The 21,265-nt window shown below is 40.5% G+C and overlaps 1 protein-coding gene across 6 annotated transcripts in view; it reads left to right on the top strand.

Annotated features, from left to right (window-relative positions):
* LOC125461702 (myoferlin-like) overlaps nt 1-21,265 on the top strand; it is a 204,356-nt gene that overhangs the window by 26,023 nt on the left and 157,068 nt on the right. For all 6 annotated transcript variants that reach the window (XM_059653127.1, XM_048550744.2, XM_059653126.1 and 3 more), the window contains exons 4-9: nt 5,123-5,228; nt 6,874-6,973; nt 16,638-16,789; nt 17,306-17,434; nt 20,087-20,149; nt 20,228-20,278. In XM_059653127.1, the coding sequence (XP_059509110.1) occupies nt 5,123-5,228; nt 6,874-6,973; nt 16,638-16,789; nt 17,306-17,434; nt 20,087-20,149; nt 20,228-20,278 (601 nt within the window). The remainder of the gene's footprint in view (nt 1-5,122; nt 5,229-6,873; nt 6,974-16,637; nt 16,790-17,305; nt 17,435-20,086; nt 20,150-20,227; nt 20,279-21,265) is intronic.

Here is a 21,265-nt window from a genome sequence, read left to right as displayed (position 1 = left end):
CAAAAACTTTACAGTGAGTGTAGAATCTGGAATGCATTGCCTGAGAGCGTGGCGGAGGCAGATTCAATTTTGGCCTTCTGAAGCGAATTGGATAATTGTGAGGAGGCAATCCTTCCAGGGCTATGGTGAGTGGGAGCGGCAGAGTTCCACTTGCAAACAGCTGGCAGAAAGACAACTGATGGAATGGCCTTTGGAATTGTAACTGATTCTGTATGAATATATAATGTATTGGTTCAGTGACACTTTTGCAAAATATTTAATGACTGTACAAGGACAAATTGTACAGCTGTTTTTGAAATCTCATTGAAGCAAGGCCTCAGAATTGAACACTTGAGTTTGCTTGTTGCTAAGCAACAGAAACAGTAGCCTCTGGAGCTGTCCTGAGGACAGTACAAGGAGCTGACTTGCATCATGGAAACAGCTGTGGTACTTTATTCTACAATTTTTGCTTTGGCTGGCTGGGAAATAGTTTCAGATATATTTGCTGTTAAGACTTGGAGAGAAATCTACAGAAATTGACATGAACATAAATGAAGGCTTATTTGGGGCTGGATTTGAACAAGTGTCTACTTATATTTACTTTCATCTTAAAATGCTTTTGGGCACCCCTACACGGCACACGTCTTCACTGTTTTGTTTTTGATAGAATTTTAAAATTCTAACTGAAGAATTATGATAATTCTGGACTTGGTGGCAGATGCATTTGGCGATCCTCTTTCGCTGTGATGATGCTTTCCTGCAAGTGGGAAAACAGTCTGAATTTCAAACTTCCTAGCAATGATGAAAGCTCAGGAAGAACATGTTCCAATCTGAAACAATAGAACCACAAGAGAACAGGAAAGTGGTTTTTGTGAACAATCAGTAATTCCAATAAATTAATCAAAATATATTGCTGCAAGCTTTATAATTCACACTTTCAATGTCTCTTTACTCCCCAGATGCCTCTGACCTTAACTTTTTAATTGTGGTAAGCAATTCAAACCAATGTTAAAATTTCTTATGATTTCAGGCTGTGATAACCTGCTAAACAAGATAGCAGTGTAGGTTGCAAAGAGCTAGCCTGTTGTAGAACATGATTTCATTTGCAGTCTGCACGTGTATATGCCTTTTCTCACTTGTCGAGGCAAGCCTGAGCAAGATAACGCTTGCTTTCTCAAACTTCCAACAGTTAGTTGGAACTTTTACATACTTCTCTTTTTTTTTTGTGTTTAAGTGAACTTCAGTAACTTGGATGGAAATATGTAAAAATTTCAAGTAAATTTTAAATTGCAACTTGGAATTTTTGGCATAGACTCTAGCTCTAATTAAATTAGTTGTTTTTGCTTAGTATTTGCCTAGTTTTTGGAAGTAACTTGGGTTACAGTCTCTTGGTACCTTGATGGAAATGACCTGCACTATTGTCTTGCTTCATCAGCTATTTGGTAACTTGTTGAGGAAGGGCTGCGCTGAGAGTCTTGGGATGTTGTTCTTAGTTTTTGGATTGATCTTGCATGGGTTATACCAGAAATTAGAGAATCTTCACAGGTTGGAGCATCTGTGTGGTGTGAGGGGAGGCTGAAATAGTTGCCCATTAGTTTTGATCATGTTACTTTGGGACAGAGGTCTGAAGATTTTAATAGCAGTTAGTTTGGTGGAGTGACTTTTGAACTGGCTTAGGATCCAGTCCTGGACACCCATCTGGTGGATTTGGACATAACACACAAATTATGCAAATCTAATGTATTGCAACTTGATCCTGCTTTTTTATTTGTTGAGCTGCAATTATCCAAAGACTGCTTTGTTGTTTGTAACTGGTGTACGTAGATGTCTCTTGTGTGTAAATAATTGGCAATACATAAGGTAAAGCTTCTGGTCGATAGAATTGTTGGGTTGAGCTTCTTTTTCCTGTTTAGTGTGATGTTTGTTAATGGGATTGGTCCCAAGTCAGCAATCTGAGTGTGGTTTTAATGCTGCTTTGAATGGTTGCAACAGCTTTACTTGGCATGAGTCAAAGTAATGAGGAATCAGTAATCAAGATGCCCTTGCTGGTGTTACCCACATTGCCACATGCAAGATTCTGTCAAGTTCCCATATGTACTCAGCTTGACAATCATTCTTTGGTCTGCTTTTTAAGTGGTTAACTTCATCCTATATCAACAGCTGGTTTTTGCATCTGACTGTTTTCCTTATTTCTTCAATTTTTTTTAAAATTTGGCAAAATTTTCTAATTCCTGTATCTTGCTTTGAATATGCACTAGCAGCTTTCCCATGCAAGCTGCACTAATCTCCACCAAAACAGTGCCTTGAGTGATTCAGATTTATTCTTAAAACTTGTCCTTTCCCCAGCGCCAAGGCGGCCACTCTACCCTTTTTGTTTTCAGTCTGCTTTCATCTGCTACTGCTGGTTGGTTGCCGCTCTTGCTTGTTCTCTTCTTTTTTTTATTTTAGCAGACAGTGAGTTTTAATTGGCTTTCATTTGCTTTTTGTGTCAATTTAATGGTGTATACGTTTTGGTAATAGTATTCCTTCCACCTCACTTTTTTTATTAGCAAGAAATTAACTGGCTTCAATTGACTAAAACAGGACTGTAGCCAACCCTTTTTTTTAAAGGAGTGATGTTTGGGGCTGAGCTGCTGCTGAGCACACCAGAAACAGTGATGCCTGGACTGCACAAGAGGTTTGAATACTAGCAACGGGAAGCCTAGTGATGACAGTGGAAACTTTAGATTGTGTGCTGATCTTATTGTGGATTTTCATACTGAAAATTGAATAAAAGTATCCTGATTTCCAATTGAACTGTTGCAGTGACTTTGGTTTGCCTGCATTGCGTTTTAACTTCCAGCTAAGCTTATTTTTGGTTTTTTGTAAATTGGACTTGTGCCATTACCTTGTGTTTAAGCTTCCTCCTTGCCTGACCTTCGAATCCTCTACTGTTTGGTGGGCATGATGGACTGTCACCTTAAGAGACTGATCATGTGACATTAGCTTTTTTTGGGATGAAAGTATTTGGTTCAGGCTAATACTGTGGCCTGCAGAGCAAAATACAGTGTATCGTAAAGTTGTTGTAAAACATTGTTTGGCCTCTCTCCCCTTTTTGAAAAGTAGTACCTTACTGTTTTTACTCCCCCCACCCCACGTCCGATCTGACTCTAAACTTTTGCACGCAGGAGTTTTGGAGGGGTGGCGGTGGTGGGATGACTTCACAGCTGCCTCCGTAAAAACCATCTCACTTGCTACTTTATCTTAGTGCATTGCTGATTCACTGTATTCCCTGAAACTCACTCATTGTGATACATCAAAGGTGCCTCTTATCGTTTCCAGTAATAGATGGAATGTGCACTTTCCCTTAAATGCCTTGTTTAAATATGTAAAACAAATCGTTTTATAGTAAAGAAATAGCCAGAAGTACAGAGCCAGCTATTGATGCAGAATGATTAAAATTTGACCCATCCTTGGGACAACCTCTCGTCTCTTCTAGATAAGAACAAATAATTAGATTTACTGTATCATTAGACAATGAGTAATGGCAGCGTTTCCTCCCTTGGATTGTTGTGTAATGTTAAAGTCCATTGGCTGTACCATCATGAAATGAAGGCCATTATTTATTCTCAAGTCATTACGCAAAGGGGGGAGGAAAAACTAGTACATCATTTTAATTTGAGACCTTTGCTATTTGTATGATGTTGCTATCCAGGTTTATCTACATTCGCTCACTGTTGCATTTTAGGAATGATCAATCCCAAATGAAGTACCTTGGGAGATGGTGGGGTGGGGGAGAGAGAGAAGAGAAAATGAGAAATATGGACGTTTTTCTAATTATTTCTCATTGCTTCATGCTGGCGTTCAACCTCAAATTAAAATATCACCATGTACTCGAGTTCTGAAATGGAGTACAGATGTGTAGATTTTGGCTTTTGTAGAATGAAGAAACACTTTTTTGTTTTAAAACAGGTTTTTCACTGGCTTTTTCCAATTCCCTTGGTAACTGACTAGTTCAATAAACAAAATATTATTCCCTCAAGGTAGAGGTGCCAGATTTGATATAGCCTAAGTTGAATTGTATGTATCCCAAGTTTTTAAAGTACACAAAAATGTAAGATGTCTCCAAGAAATCTTAGCCATAACATTACCTATGAACCTCATTGACTATTTTCCCTAAAGGTAGAATCAGTAATAAAGTGAATGGAGCAAAGTTCGGCAATACTGATATTCATTCAGTTTCACTTTTTATATTGAAATCCCAACCTAGATATTTGCACTGATTTCCTTGAATTGCAGCATCAAATGGTCAGAAGTTCACTGCGATTACAAATGTTCACTCATCACAACACACACCTGCCATTTTAAGCCTGTTCCTGTAACACTTGTGCCACTCGAGTATGAGGTGATGCCTAGCTTGAGAGCATCTGACTCTCTCCTGGATGTCTGCTGAAGTTCCCCATTATCAACATCCTAGGATTGTCATTGACTATACTGGATTGGATGCACGCAGCTGACAGAGGTTAGCAGCTGGAAATTCTCTGGAAAATAACTTCTCAACATCTTTAGTCCACCAAAGCACAAGTCAAGGCTATGAAGAAACATTTGCCACTTACCTAATCGGGTACAGATTTATCAACACTGGAAATTTAACACAATCTAGAAAAAAGGTACTCTGTCTGCTACCTTTTAAACATTTCACTCCTTCCCTCATTGGTCCACACTAGCAGCAGTGTGTACCATTTACAGGGTACACTGCTACAACTTTCCACGGTTTGTTTGCCCACATTTTGTTTTCTATAAATCCACAGCATCCTCACCCAGAAGTTTAAGGGTAGCAGGCACAAGGGGCACTTTTTTGCCTGAAAGTTTCCGGAATGTGTCTCAATCTAATTTAGAAATGTATTTACACACTGCTGTGTCTAAATTCCAGTATCCTTTTTTAAAAATAATAGCATTATGGTCCACTCTTTTTTTCCCTCTCCCTCTATGTAGTTAGCAGCCACTCAAAGTGGCATGTTCACTGATACCTCCTGTGGGTGATTTTAAGGATGTGCAATAAATAGACTTTGCACAAGATGATCAAGTTTTATGTCTCACTGTTTTTCTGATTTCTGGAATATGCCAAGGTTTAATAGCATACATTTTTGTGATCTTATTTTAGGTTTATTGGTTCTGCAACAATTTCCTTGAAAGACCTTGCAAGTGGCCAAAAGACATTACCTTTCAAAAATGTCCCATTGCTCACGGAAAAGAAACAGCCAACTGGGGTAAGTAAATGTAAATCTGAGTCACAATCCATTTAGTCCCTACCCAATCCCAGCACCCTTTTTTGTTGTTTTTTAAATTTTGGTTCAATATTCCAGTGTAGTGAGCAGTTTTCTCATTTTGTAGGAAGAAAGTGGCCAAGACCCACTGCCAAACTCTGCATGCACACCGTGTCAATTGATGTTACACTTAAAGCACAAATTCGGACTTGTCATCAGGAAGACAAATTCTTAATGCACTTCAAGGGTTTAGATCTGCACCTGGATTTATCAGGCACTGTAGCTGTACAGTGGCAGCTTGTTTGACTATAGAATATTGTCTTAGGACATCAGTATAGACCTTTAGAGGAATATTTAGTTGACTATTTAGACCCTCTTATTTATAGAAATCTGCTCTGCTTTTTTTTGCTCTGAAACTTTTTAATTATGTTTTTTTTAAACTTAGTTATTCTTCAGCTTAGTTATGGGAACAGTGTTTCATGAGACAGTGTATTTTAACATCCTAGTTGTCTATTGGTCTGTCTACGCTTGTATTAAGACACCCTCCAATCTTTGCATTGGTAAATATTGTGATGGATGCAGCAAAGCATTCTGGCTAAAGATGCTGAATTGTTCTTGTTTTGATTTTAGTGTGTAAGTTCATCCCACGCTTAATTTAAAAATAAATTCTGATTTGTGCAGAAAGGATGTAAATGCTGGGTGTTTGTGAAAACCTTTCATTTAATCTTAAATTCACAGGTTACTAGTTGATGGAACCACCCTGATTACAAAATAATTTGAGTGCAACAAAAATGCGACCATGTGATTCATTCACCAGGAGTAGAAATTTAAAAGCAGCCCACACACGCTGCTACCAACATTTTAATTGTGTAAATTTTTACTACAAAACCTGTTTGAACATAGTTTAACATGCAATATTGCAACAGAATCCATTCAAAGCTGCACTGCATCAGGGTGAAGTGTTGCACATAAAATAATGAACTATTAAAGTGCTGCATTTCCTACTTTTGCATCTTTCAGAACATTCGGGCCATTATAAACCTGGTTAATGGAATCTGTGATGGACAAGGGTAACATAAATGCCTGAGGTTAGCAGATATTACACCAGGGTGTATCCACCCTTTTTAAGTTGAGCAACCAATGCCTACCTAAATAACTTTCATGACCTCTTTACATGTCTTGTCTTGTGCCATAGTTGAAATGACTATTGGAATCGCTGTGGAATTTCTGAGCACCGTGTGATCAAAGCCTTCATCCTGAAGATGTATTTTAAAGCAACTTTGCATTTTTGGGCCAATGGTGCTTTTGTTAATAGTAAACATGCTCAATGTTGAGTAATGAGGGGTCATTGGTTTTAGGCTATTGTCGATTAGAATATGCTTTCTAAATTTGTGATCAACTAGAAATGTGAAAATCTAGGTGACCAAATACGTAAATCACTAAATAGTGGACAAATGCAAAGTCACTTTTTAAAGGTTATTGAACAGATGGAAGTTAAGCTGCAATTGTACAAAGCCAAGTTTGACCACTTCTGAAGTGCTTTGTTCAGCTGTGGACCTTCCAACACAGGATTTTACTTGAACTTTGAACATTTTCGGTTCAAGAATGTAGTTTTCACTTTTGAAAAAAATGTTTTGTTTTCACCCAGGGGACAATAAATATTGTGGCAACTTATGAACCACCTGCTGGAGCTGTGCCACCTGATCCATCCAACCTTGGAAGCTCTGGTGATCAGGATGCTGAAGGGAGTGAGTCCTCATTGATTATTAATACTAATCAGGTTATTACTCACCAAAGGTGGTATGGTTTATCCCTTGGTGTGTATGCACTACAGCAATTGTACTCTGGACTTCAAAGGAATTGGGGAAGGCCAGGATATACTAGCCCATCAATGTGCGTTGTGTCTAACTGCAATTTCGATGCAAAGAAGTTCTAAACTTAGCAGGCTAATGAGGTGCCAATACCATTTAACTTGAGTTAGGTAACAGGTTTATATTTAGAAGCACTTAACCAGTCCTGCATTTATGTTCTCATCAACTTTTGGAAGTCACTTGCTGCTTTTTTTTAAGGTCAGCTGGTTTTCCATTCCACTTAATTTTGTCTAAATGATCATCTTGTAGATTAATTGTTTGTGCCAGTAGGATAAGTGTTTTTGTTTGTATTGTATAAAGCTGGATTAGGGATTGGTTAATTGTCTCAATTACACTACACACTTTAAACACAGTGGTTGGAGATGTCAGACATTGACCATTCAGAGGGAGTCACCAGCTAGTCGAGGATGGGCTGAGGTTGTCGCACCTACACTCGAAAGGGACCAAAATTGAAACTGACCTGCGAGTTACAGATCTTGAGTCTAATCTCAATTCCGTGCTCTTCAAACAACTGAAAATCTATAGTCGTCGATCAGCAAGCTCTCCCCAAAAGAGCTTCCTCCATGCCTCTACCCACCAGGGGTGGGGAGGGGTGTAAATATAAGTGTCCTGGAAGCCTGGTGGACTGCTCTTTATGGGCTTGAGTTGAACTCAAAAGCTCTGATTTGGCATAAATTTTGGGACTAGATTAAACAAAGCATAGCTGAATAGAAAATCCTTTCAAAAGTGGATGGGGGGGTGGGGGGGAATGAATGAATGAATGGGGTGCCCCAGGACTGGATGTTGGACCCTGTATGTATGTGTGTGTGTGTGTGTGTGTGTGTGTGTGTGTGTGTGTGTGTTCCTGAGCTCTGATCAAATTCGATACATGTTATGTTTGACACCATTCGTTAAGACCATGAAAATGAGAAACCAGTTAACTTGGGAGTCATAAAAGTAGTATTTTCGGACGAGAAATTAAATATTCAAGTGCAAGCTAATGGAATTGAAGAAAAGAGGGGGGGGTGCTCCTTGAGTGGTGCTGAAATAGTGAAGAGCTGAATTGGAAAAAGACCCAGGAGTTCTAATACTGCCCTCGAGTATATCAAAATCTGAGCCATGAACAAAGCAAAGCATAACAAAGCAAAAATATTTGAGCCCACATCAGAAAAGATTGTGACCAAACTGATCAGTTTGCAGACTAAGATGATGGATTCTGATCGGAGATAGAGACAAGGTTAACATTTTCCATTGAATGATAAAGGAAGAGGGGTCCAAGTGAATGTAGGCCCCCTTAATAAATGAATCTGGGGAGATAATTATGGGAAACAAGAAAGTGGCAGAGAGTTAAATATTTTACATCTGTTTATTGGGGAATAATTGAGTACCATTGCTAGAGAAGTTGTATCAAACTAATGAGGCTAAAGGCAGATAAATCCCCTGGCCTTGATGGCTTGCATCCGAGGATCCTAAAAGAAGTAGCTACAGAGAAAGTCCATGCGTTGGTACTTAGCCAAAACCCAAGGATTGGAAAACTGACATCGCTCCTTAAAAAGGAGGCAAAAAGTGGGTAGCTGTATGCTGATTATCCTAACATCATCGTTGGAAAAATGTTTAGCATCAATTTGGAACATTTAGAAAATGATCTAATCGAGCAGTGTCAGCACGGCTTGATGAAAGTGACTAATTTTCTGGGAAATTGTCTGACTAATTGTAGTTATATTTTTTCGAGCAAGTCTTGACATGAGTGGATAGAGAGGAACCAACAGCTATGTTGCCTTTGGACTACCAGAAAGCTGCTCACTAAGCACCTGGCAAAAGGCTAAATCCAAAGTCTCAGCTGATGGTGTAGGAGGTATCATATTGGTGTTGATAGAGAGTTGGCCGATGGGCAGGAAGCAGCAATTTGGGACAGTCTTTCTATTTTCCCCACTGCCTTTGATTTTTCTATACTGTAATGAACTAATTCTGGAAACACTTGTTTGACTGATGTGAGTAACCCTATATTCTGCAAATTAGTTAACCAGTTAGCAGGACGGACAGACAATCTAACTCCATGTATAGTTTTATTTCTCTTGTGTATGTGCATTCCAGGTAGCTTTAGAGTCTGTCTCGGCACAATAAACGGAAGCATTTGAGAATCTATTGACTTTCATCAATAATGTGAAATTGCAATGATTTTAGTCATGTAGGAATTGTAACCTGAGCCAAACTTCTCAGTATATAAACAATGATGCAGATTGATATCCTGGTTTTCATGGAGCTATTTATTAGGTGCTGTCTGTTCTCAAACAAATATATTTATGCCAAAGCAAAACACATTTTAATGATTTGCCAGGTAAAGTGATACCTATTTACTGTTTAATTTACCTTATCTGTTTAATAGGTGGCAAGAAGCCTAAATGGAAGTTCCCAGGAATAGTGTCAATAGCTTGTGCCTGTTAGTAAAAACCACATTCACACCGTGTTCTTGTACAACTTGACAATTTTAGCCTCAAGGCCTTCAGTGGGAGGTACGGTGCAACACAGATTTCTGGTCTCCAGTTGCCAGAATGCATGGAACACAAAGTGTGTACGTTGTATCGCTCTCTACCATTCAGTGAGAGTAGGAAGAAACCAGAGTGTAGTTTAAATGACCAGTTTATTCATTGAAACAGGAAAGTGTAAAGCAGTGAGGAAACCTTGACTATCCTCACACCATCCACCTACACGATCCCAGCCAACCACTTCCTCTGTCAAAAAGGGAACAAGTTGTCTTGTTCAACTATTTTGACAATTCTGTTTCACTAAGTAAAACAAAAGTAAGTAATTCTTTCCTTCAACTGCAACTGAATCCTCTGCAGAAAAAGAGCAACTAGAGTAAAATTGGCCCCGATGCTCTCGGCCAGTGTGGATGTGCAGGGGCAGGGGAAATCCCAGAACTTAAAATATTTTTGGTCTGGTGGGAGGTGGAAGCTGAATTGGGAGTCAGGCCAGGCAATCGGGGAAAAGCCCAAGTGCCAACCAGTTCCTAATAAGGGCTTGTGAGCAGACAACCTGAACTAACCATTATTTTTCTCTGTTTAAAAAAACTTTTCAGATAGTTCCCTGACACCTTTTGGCAGCATTTTCTTTACACTTCACCATAGGGGTAACTTGAATAACAAAAGGAAAGCACTGAACAGACCAGTTCTCAATTGTGCTAATCTCCAGACTCCAGGGGCTAGTTTGTTTTTTTTTAAAAATTCAATAGCTTTCTTCCCACTCCCAAATCACCTGCAACACATTTTTTCCAGCTATTATTCACCACCACTAAATTACCCATGTTTCCTATTTCATCAACTTAAAGGCAATGCATTCAGGGACTCCTCCGAGCTAGACTTCAATGAGGGCAGCTGGCTGGTCAAATGGTCACTTCCCTTTAGGAATTTAGAGTTAATGGTCAAAGCTAATCTCCTCATGCAAATGAGGAATACCAGATTTGAGACCAGGTTGCCAACGTCTTCCAGAATTTAACTGGTGCAAACTCAGTCCGTCATGAAAAATGTAGATTATTGAATCTTACAACTCAATAGGAAAGGATATACATGGAGTAGGATTATTAGAAAGGGTGCAGTGGAGAACTGAACTAAAGCCCCATAGCCTTATTGGATACCATTATGCTAAATAAACTAGTTGGCATTCAGTTTTTATTTCACTTTCACAGTTCCACCTTGTGGCACTTTGGTTTATTGGATCACAGTCTTCATGGTACAGTATTAGTTGAATTGGCTTGTCATTCACTGATCAGGATCAGTTTTTGTGGACTGAAGGAAGCAACTTGTATGCAAAGTGGAATAGTGCTGCTGTTTGGAAAGCAAAATTACAAGCATTCTCTGGAGGTATCTGTTAGTAAAATGCCAACCTCTCCTGACATGCAAATCTTTTTCTGTCACTCTTTGAATATGATCTTGAATTCCAAGAATCTATCTTGGCTAAAGCTATCCCTTTGGGTACTTTTACATCTATTTTAAGTTAGAGATTGACAAGGCTGTTGGCACAATTGGCATTCTTAATGCTCCAATTATTTGATGGTTTTCACTGCCAAATTAACAGCTCCATATACTTCTGGGTTGACTGTCCATTAGTGTTTCTGTCAAATGATTTAACATTTGAACACTATATTGTTTGAGATGTAGTGGTGTTTCAGTGAATCAGCTGCATTGATCTGATAAAATATAGCTGGAGGTAAAACTTGCTGCTGGTCAATTCTATATCCAGCTTTAGAGTCAGCTCGACATTTCTGGGGAATGAGAGACAGCATGTGATGCTTAATGTGAAACCTTGTCTTTCTAGTTCAAAGCTTTTAAGTGATGCTTCTTTTCCTGTTAAGACTATAAGATGTAGGAGTAGAATTAGGCCATTCAGCCTGTCCAACCTGCTCTGCCATTAGATCCTGGCTGATTTAGGTTTCTCAAATCCATTCTCTTGCCTTCTCCACCTAATCTTTGATCCCCTTACTTAATCAAGAACTAATCTGTCTTTAAATACACCCAATAACTTGGTCTCTAGCCCTTTTGCAGCAATGAGTTCCATTGATTCAACACCCTCTGGCTGAAAAAATTCTTCTTCCCTTTATTCTAAGGCTGTCCTTGTGTCCTAATCTCTCTCTTAGCAGAAACACTTGCGTCCATTCTATCCAGATCTCAGTATTTGAAGTTTCAGGTAAGATCCACCCCCAAATTTTGTAATCTCCATAATGTACAAATCCAGAGTCCTTAACTGCTCTTGGTATGACAAGCCTTTAATCTGTGTGGGATCATCCTTTGTAAACTCCCTGTAGAACCCCCCCCCCCAAAAAAAAACCTTTGATTCAATACTAAAGCTAAAGTTGCTCTCAATATTCCAAATATGGTCTTCTCAAAACCCTATACAACCTCAACAGTACATCTCTGCTCTTGAACTTAATGCTAATGTTACACTTGTTTGCCTAACTGCCAACTGAACCTGCCTATTAAGCTTGACAGTACCGAAACAGGCTCCCAAGTGCTTTGTGATTCAGATTTCCAAAGCCTTTCCCAATTTAGAAAATAGTCTGCCCCTCTGTTAATAATATTACATGACCTCACACTTGATCCCACATTGTATTCCATCTGTCCCTTCTTTGCCCACTCTCTCAGCCTGTCCAAGTCCTTCTGCTTCCTCAACACTAGCTGTATCTTCACCTATCTTTGTCATCCGCAAACGTAGCAACAAGGCCGTCAGTTCCTTCGTCCAGATCACTAAAGTTGATCTAAATAGTTATAGACCCAGCCTGGACTGCTGCAGAACTTCACTAGTCATCAGCTGCCATCCTGAGAAATACCCATATAATCCCCACTCTCTCTGCCTTCTGCCAGTCAGACAATCCTTGATGCATGCCATATCATGCCCCTAACACCATGAGCAACCATCTTGTTTTAGTAGCCCCCTGTGCAATGCCTCATTGGCTTTTTGGAAATCCAGACAGCCCATTTCCATTGGTTGTTCAGTGCTTCCTCTTGGAATTCTAGCAGATTTGTTACACATGACCTCCCTTCACAATGCTGTCCTGACTAAACCTCACTTTACAATGCTCTTCCAAATACACTGCAATCTCATCCATAAAATGGACTCTTTAAAAATTTTTGCCAACAAGTGAAGTCAAATGAACTAGCCTAAAGTTTTCCTGCCTCCCTCCTTCTTAAACAGTGGGGTTACATTAGCCATTTTCCAGCCCTTTTAGGACCCTCTCTGACTCCAGTGATTCCTGAAAGATCACCAATGCCCCTACAATCTCCTCCACTATCTCCTTTAGAACTCCTGGGCTATAGTCCATCTGCTCTGGGAGATTTATCCGCTTTCAGACCTTAGTTTCCCCAACACCACCTTGTTGGTGTTGGCCACTATGTTGACCTCTGACTTCTGACTTGAAGCTCTTGTATGGCCTTGATGTGCTCCACTGTTAAACTGTAAAGTATCTGTTCAATTCCTCTGCCTTTTTTTGTTTGCTATTGTTACTCCTCCAGCCTCACCTTTCAAGTGGTGCAAAGTTGCTTTTGCCCCTTTTTTCTTTTTATATCTTTAAAAGAAATTCTTGCAATCTTGTTTTATATTAATCACTAGCTTGCACTCATTTCATCTTCTCACCCTTAGTGCATTTTTTCTTTCTTCAGTTAAGGGATTTCCAATCCGCTGGCTTGCCGTTAATCTTCACCACATTGTGTACATTTTACTTATTATGATGTCCCTGACTTCCCTTGTCAGCCGTGGTTGCCTCCATCATTCCTTGAAGCTGTCATCTTCCTTGGGATGAATTTCTGCTGTATCTCCCAAATTACACCACCACCCCCCCCAAAAAAAATCTCCTGCCATTACTGTACCTGCTAGGCTCTCCTTCCAATCAGCTCTAGCTAGCTTCTCCCTGTAGGCTTTATAGTTATCTTTTTAACCAATTGTAACAAAGTTGCATCTGATTCCAGTTTCTCTCCCTCCATCTACAGGGCAAATTCCATTGTATTATGGTCACTGCCCTGTCAGGGTTCCTTCTTAAGTTCCCTAGTCAGGTCTGACTCACTATGCATCACCAAATCAAGAATTGCCTGTTCCTCATGAGTTGGACTGCAAACTGCTTCAAAAAAGCTAGCTTGTAGACATTACATGAATTTCTTTTCGTGATCTGCTGACAACCTGCATATTAAGTCCCCATGATTATTGTAAGAGAAGCACTATTACATGCCATGTCTATCTCCTGTTTTTTCTTTCCCACATCCTGACTACTTCTAGGAGGGCTGTACGTAATGTGCATGGGGGTACCTCTTCCTTGTGGTTGGTCAATGTTACGCAGATTCTACTGACTGTCATTTCTTATCAATTTAATTTCATGTCTTACTAACAAGATAATCCTGTCCCCTTTGTTCACCTGCCTGTCCTTTCTGATAGTATTCTTGGATATTTAGTTCCTAGCTCTGCTCCCCTTGCAGCTAACATCGTACCTGCCAATTTCAATCTGTACTACAAGCTCGTTGACCTTGATTCATATACTGCATGCATTAAAGTACTATACCCTCAGTCCTGCGTTGATTGTCCTCCAGCTGCTTTGTCTGAAGTTTGATTCCTGACTCTTTCCATACTTTGTCCCATTACTTTTCCTGGAAAGGCTAATAACCTTTTCTGAGCATTTTCCTAAACATTTTCCATGCAACTGAACTACCCTCCCTCCCCACTATTTAGTTTTAAAGCCCTATCTACAGCCAACAGACTGTGATTTGCCAACACTGTCTGGTCCCAGCTTAATGTAGGTGGATCTTGCCCATTGTAGGGAATGGCTCCCCCTTTCCAGTACTGGTACTAATGCCTCATGAGTTTTGAACCAGTTTTTCCCACATTCATCGTCTAGATGAGCACTATCTTTAGAAGCTAAAAACGATAATTGATAATGCTAATTAGACAAATGTTAGCTGTTTAAGGCCAAGCTAGATTCTGTAGAAAATTTTGACTTGAAATGTGTCCCTTTAGACTAGACTAGACTAAACTGAAACCACAGCTAGCTCATGGTACTTAGTTTTCCTTTCTGGGCTGGCTGTGTTTGTCATAACCATCATTGACATACACTTCTCAACATGTGTGTCAGTTAAAGAACTGTGGTACTGACCCATTCTGGGTAGGCAGATGAATCGGAATAATCTGAGGTTGGACTGCAAAGTGATGTATAGCAGTGACAGCGTGAAGGTGAAGAAATACCTGGTTATTAAAGTTCTGTGAAGGAACCAGTGTAGATTTTCAATACTCAAAGGCTTGAGATTGGTCACATCTTTCTTGACTGGTTCCCATAGGATTGAATTGACACAGCTTAAATGTCAGTGTTTGTTAAAGGGTATCTGGATGGGTATATGCATAGGAAGGGTTTAGAGGGATATGGGCTAAATGCTGGCAATTGGGACTAGGTCAGATTGGGATGCCTGGACAGCATGGACAAGTTGGGTTGAAGGATCTGTATCCATGCTGTTAAGCTCTAGACGCCAAGTCTGCTTTCTGTGTGACGTTTTCATTATCAGCTGTTTTGCCATGTTTCTTGGAATGCATTTGCTTCATAAAAATTGGTATGAGCAAAGACTTGAGGTTCTGTTGTCATCCTTTGTAATAGATGAGCCATTCCACTTAATTTAATCCATTGTACCGTACCAGACATGAGTCAATCCCACCAGTTTCCTGGTACTTTCAGGTAATGTGTTCAGAAGCAAAACTGGTCCAGCAGTGAAAGCGAAGTCTGCATAGATCAGACATGAAGCCACCTAGCATGATACTGGGGTGGGCTCTTGATTTGTCACCTATACCCCTGGCAATGTCATTGGTTTCAGGACAGAAGGAGAATACCACCAATGGAATCTAGCTGTCAGACTTATCACATTGAAGTCTTTCTAAACAAACTGGCAGGGTTGTCAGCTCCGGGTGCTGGGTGAATCCCCAAACTGGTGAGCTTCAGAATCCACTTGGTGTGATCTACATCTGTCACCTCCAAGCAATTTGTTAGGATGATAAAAGCTTGGACAAAAGTGGCCTGAGGAAAATGAGAGGAAATTTAAGGGTCTGGAAGGCATGGAGTAAATTTAGAGGTATTGACTTTCATTTTCTCAAACTAGAGAGTCAACACCAAAAAGGATGTGGATGCTTTGGAGAGGCTGCAAAGGAGGTTCACCAGGATGTTGCCTGGTATGGAGGGTGCTAGCTATGAAGAGAGGTTGTGTAGATTAGGATTATTTGCATTAGAAAGATGGGGGTGGGGGGATAACCTGATTGAGGTCTACAAAATCATGAGAGGTATAGACAGCAAGAAGCTTTTCCCCAAGTAGGGGACTCAATTACTAGGGGTCATGATTTCAAGGTGAGGGGAGAACATTTTAAAGGAGATGTGTGGAAGGTTTACATAGCAGTGGATGCCTGGAATGTGTTGCCAGTAGAGGTGGGCATGATAGCGTCATTTAAGATGTATCTAGACAGACACACTATTGGGCAGGGAGCAGAGGGATTCAAGTATAGATAGAGGATCTGGATTGGTGCGGGCTTGGAGGGCCAAAGGGCCTGTTCCTGTGCTGTAATTTTCTTTGTTTTTTATGTAATACCTTTTTATTTTGATGTGCGGCTCCTGAAGGCTCTGGTCTTGCTTCACGTTTGCTGTATTTCTGTCATACTGATTTTTTTTAAACTTCATTGTCTTGAGGGAGGTAAAGAAGATTACTAACTTTTTCAGTGTATATGCAAACTTTTAAAAGGCACCAGTGATTTGTGGGTCTCGTTTCATGGCTGATGGATAAAACTTGACCCTTTTGATAATGCAAACCTACAGAACCCCTGATTTGACCCTCAGCCTGTGCAGTGTCAGTCAGGTCAACAGGTGGCAGGCAATGGGAGCTGTTAAATTCCTGTGAATAATTCAAATAAATTCCTGATCAGCTGTCATCAATTCACAGCGTTTGAACAGTGAATGTAACTGAACACAAGTGTACAAGGCAATGTAGATTTCCTTTTCAGATTGATCATGTGGTCTTAAAAGAAATCTTCTAATGGGACATCTGTCCATTGACAGATGAAGATGAGGATGCAGAAGATGAAGCAGGTGATGGTGCGGGAACCCCTGGAGCTCCCAGCACGCCAGGCCAGGCAGCAGCCCATGTTAGCAAACGACTCCGAAAGAAGAAAAGCAAGAGATTACTTTCAAACAAGCCTCAGGATTTCCAGGTACGGAGCTTTGTTTCCATTAAAATGGCTGAATCATAAACTGAGTCTGGTTTATACTCTGAAAATTGTAGTTCAAGAAACTTTAGACTGTTCTTTGTTTTCCTGCGAATAAGTAACAATTGGGTGGCTGCAGACAAGGCCTTTTCTCTTGCCGAAATCATTTTGATAATCTACTGCTCAAATTGTGGCAGCTCAAAGGCTTTAAAATGCAATGTATTGCATACCATCTGCATTAACATTCACTAACGAATGGAAGTGACTACAAAGGTTGAAGTTTTCGCAAAATTAGAACCTCTAGTGGTTCTAAAATGTTACTGCTGAATAAACTGCATCTGATTATCAATGAAAGCAATATACTTCAGTTGTTGGACATCTGAAATGGTGCTGGAGAAACTCTGTTTAGCAGCAACTGCAGTCCACTTCTATCTGTTTCTCTCTCCAGATACTGCCAGATCTCCTCAATCTCCCCAATTTGTTTTTATTGAATCTCATGCCGCTTCACCTTGTGCTTTTTAGATTCGGGTGAGGATAATTTCAGCTCGTCAGCTGCCTGGTAATAACATAAAGCCAGTTGTGAAAGTGACTGTCTGCAACCAAACCCATCGAACGAGAATCCGAAGAGGAAACAATCCCTATTTCGATGAGGTAAGGGAAAATCCTTTGCTCTATCAACTAAAATTCACTCACCAGAATTAGCCACTTAATGTGCTTTTTTTAAACTCTACCTCTATGTACTAAGCTACTAAAGAGCTGAAGCTTGACCATAACTGGGAATGTTTTACTCTTAGACAGCTGAGTTTCTGCTTCACTTGGGTAACTCTTTTTAAATGGCTGTCTGTTTTTTTTTCCGCTTTCCAGCACCCGATCACCAGGATGGTGCTTCTGGGAATGTGTAACATTGGCGGTACCATCTTTTGGGATCAGTTGTTAAATCAAGGCTCAGCCTCATGTTTTTTTATTTAAGTCTCCAATACTTTACCAAGCAGAGGTCATCTTGTGTCCTAATGAGCATTTTATTCCTTAATCAGTGCTACTAATAATTGGAGTGAAACTGAGTGAAATTTGACTGACTGACTGTCCTGCATACTCTCTCAATTGACTACAATTTGTCAGCACATCAGTCAATGAAGTACTTTGACATCCTGAGAACATGATGTTATTTAAAATACAAGTTGCATACTCTTGCCATGTCTGAGTGCTCTAGTTTCCTTTCAAAGATGTGGCAGTTAGGTGGATTGATTATGGTGTTAGCTACAGTGTTCAGGGATGTATAGGTCAGGTGCATTAGCTATGGGAAATGCAGGGTTACAGAGGTACAGTAGGGGGATGGGATGGGGCTGCTCTTCTGAGAGTTGGTGTGGACTTGTTGGGCCAATTGGCCTTGTTCCACACTGGGGATTCTATATTGCCAATTACTAAAACTTCTGGATTTCTGCTTCTGCTATGTGGAAGGCTCATTTCTGAGAAACTGATTTCTTCCTCGTCACTATCAATGATGTCTGTGATAAGAGGCCTGATGTACGGTGGTAACTCCATGTGCACCCAAGAATGGCATCATATCACTGTCAATATAGTTGCCAGCTAGGCTTACCAATGCTTTCTCCAATGATGCTGGTTATGGCGAAGGACAATGACTGCCCACCATAGTCAGAGAGAGGCTCATTTGTAATTCAGCAGCAGGCACTTCTGATGCTGTGTGGTGTATGTGACAAGTAATACAGTGCAGGGGATGAGGATAACTCCGACCTTAGAAACGGGGTGTCAGTTGGGAGTTAATTCCAGTTGCTTTTGTGCTTGAAATCCATCCTGCTGTGGGTTATCAGTGCTGTTAAGTATTGGGTCTCCTGTGGTTGGCACTTGCCAGTCACCCTGGTCAACTAGAGGCTGGCAGTTCTAGCGGTTTTGAGAAGATTTGTAGCTCAAGTTGAGGTTCTAGATGTGAGTTTGCTCGCTGAGCTAGAATGTTCATTTTCACATGTTTCGTCACCATTCTAGGTAACAACATCATCAGTGAGCCTCTGGTGAAGCGTTGGTGTTATGTCCTGCTTTCTATTTCTGTTTAGGTTTCCTTGGGTTGGTGATGTCATTTCCTGTTCTTTTTCTGAGAGGGTGGTAGATGGGCTCCAAATCAATGTGACGAACGTCATCTACAAAATACCTTGCAAGAACTGTGACAAACACTACACTGGACAAACAGGCAGAAAGCTAGCCATCAGGATACATGAACATCAACTAGCCACAAAACGACATGACCCACTATCACTAGTATCCTTACATACAGATGCGGAGAGACACCACTTTGATTGGGACAACACATCCATCCTAGGACAAGCCAAGAGACACGCACGAGAACACATTGATTTGGAGCCCATCTACCACCCTCTGAGAAAAAGAACAGGAAATGACATCACCAACCCAAGGAAACCTAAACAGATAAATAGAAAGTGGGACATAACACCAGCGCTTCACCGGAGGCTCACTGATGTTACCTAGAATGGTGATGAAACGTCTGAAAATGAACCTTGCAGCTCAGCGAGCAAACTCACATCCAGCTAGTAGTTCTTTTGGCTGGAGTTTCCATACTGGTGATCTTTTGATCCTCCAAAAGGCACGCTGTGGGTTACCTAATACTAGCAGGCCTTCCAAGAGCGGGGGTCCGTGAGTCTGGTCTTCAGCTAACCACAGTTCACCATAAAAGTTCTGTTGGAGAATATGCCTTCCCTTTTATTCACTCAGTCTCTATCCTGCTCCTAACAAATGCTCAATACCTCTTTATCACCGCTCCGCTGCAATCATTCAGCCCTAATGTTGGGGGTTGCAATGCCTCTTTCAGTGGGAGAAAGAGGTAGGAAGTAGAGTCATGAACCACCTTTTAGTCACTGGGCCATTTTATAGCATGGAAACACTACTTGCTCTCAACAGGAATTTGCCATTCTGCTGTATCAAGCAACTAAACCATGATCAACCCCATATTCTTTAAGCTAGCAACCATGCACAAGAAAACATTACTGAAATGAAGATTTGAGATTTCCATGTTTGAATATTTGTGTGGTTGTATGACAGAATTGCCAGTAATGGTAGTTGTACTAGTATGAGGGGTTATTCCCTCTGACTGTGTATTTGTCTCCTTTTTTTTCATTATTTCTCTCACTTTATTTTTGTCCTGCCATCCTATCTCTCTCAGGACTGTGAATGTTTGGAATCATTAGTTATCGGGTCATACTGCAACATTCATTCATGTATCTTTCAGTGGTGCACATTCCTTTTTATTAACCAACAGTGCTTTGCTGTCAACAGATTTTCTTCTACAATGTAACTCAATCACCAGAAGAACTCTTTGATTCATCAATCTTAATTAGGGTAAGTTTCATGGCATATCACAAACTAGTCCTAGAGTGCACAATTTGAGGCTGGTTTAATGTGTTACTTTCTGTCTAGGTCTACAACTCTTTTTCACTGCGATCTGATTCCTTAATGGGAGAATTCAAGGTAAGTTTTTCTCTAATTTCCTTTTCTACCTATTAACTTCACAGCGACCTTTGGGTTTTCTAACTCCATCAGTACAGCTGCTTCTAACTTTCAAACAAAGTTTTTGTTTTACTAAATCTCCTATTCCGAATTGCAGCATGCTACTATGAGCTTTGAGATGAGACAGTAGGTGACTTGCAAGTAGCTGTTGCTACTGTGTTCCCAGTTGCCCTTGGGAATTTGCTGCTGCCTTGAACAGCTATTATCCACATGCTGTAGGTTGACCCACAGTATCCTTGGGGAAGAAATTCCAAGATGTAGACCCAGCAACAGCAAAGGAATCTATTTCCAAGTCAAGGTAATTAACTTAAAAGGGAACTTTTGAAAGTGGTGTTAGCATGTATCTGCTGCCCTTGTCCTTCTAGATGGTAGTGGTCGTGGGTTTGGAAGGTGCTGTCTAAGGATAACTGGTAAATTTCTCCAGTGCATTTTGTGGATTGTGCACTGAGCTGCTACAGAGTGTCAGCAGTAGGGGGAATGAATATTTGTTGGTTTTTGTGGTGCCAATTAGTGGACTAATTTGTCCTGGATAATGTCAAGCTTCTTGTGTTGTTGGAACTTCACTCATCCAAGCAATGGGAAGTATTTCAACTCACTCCTGACTGACTTATGCCACGTAGGTGGTGAACAGGATTTGGGAACTCGGGCCTGTTACTTCACTATTTCTGGCCTCTGACCCATTCTTGTTGCAATAGAAATTTTAGAACGAGGCCATTTCAGTCTCTGGTCATTGGTAATCCCCAGGAAGTTGGTTGTAGGAGATTCAGCCATGTTAATTACATGAAACGTCAAGCAGTAATGGTTAGATCCTCATAGGGTTTCCAGTCAAGTCTGGTTATTGTTGAAGTCTTGCTGCATTTGGGTATGGATGGCTTCAGTATCTTAGTTGTCGAGAGCTGGGTTTAATGTTGTGCGGTCATTCGGGAAAATTCCAACCTCTGACTTTTG

This window comes from Stegostoma tigrinum, chromosome 20 (assembly GCF_030684315.1).
Source record: "Stegostoma tigrinum isolate sSteTig4 chromosome 20, sSteTig4.hap1, whole genome shotgun sequence".
Lineage (NCBI taxonomy): Eukaryota > Metazoa > Chordata > Chondrichthyes > Orectolobiformes > Stegostomatidae > Stegostoma > Stegostoma tigrinum.
Note: the sequence above shows the minus strand (reverse complement) of the source record. Positions and strands in the feature narration are given on the sequence as shown.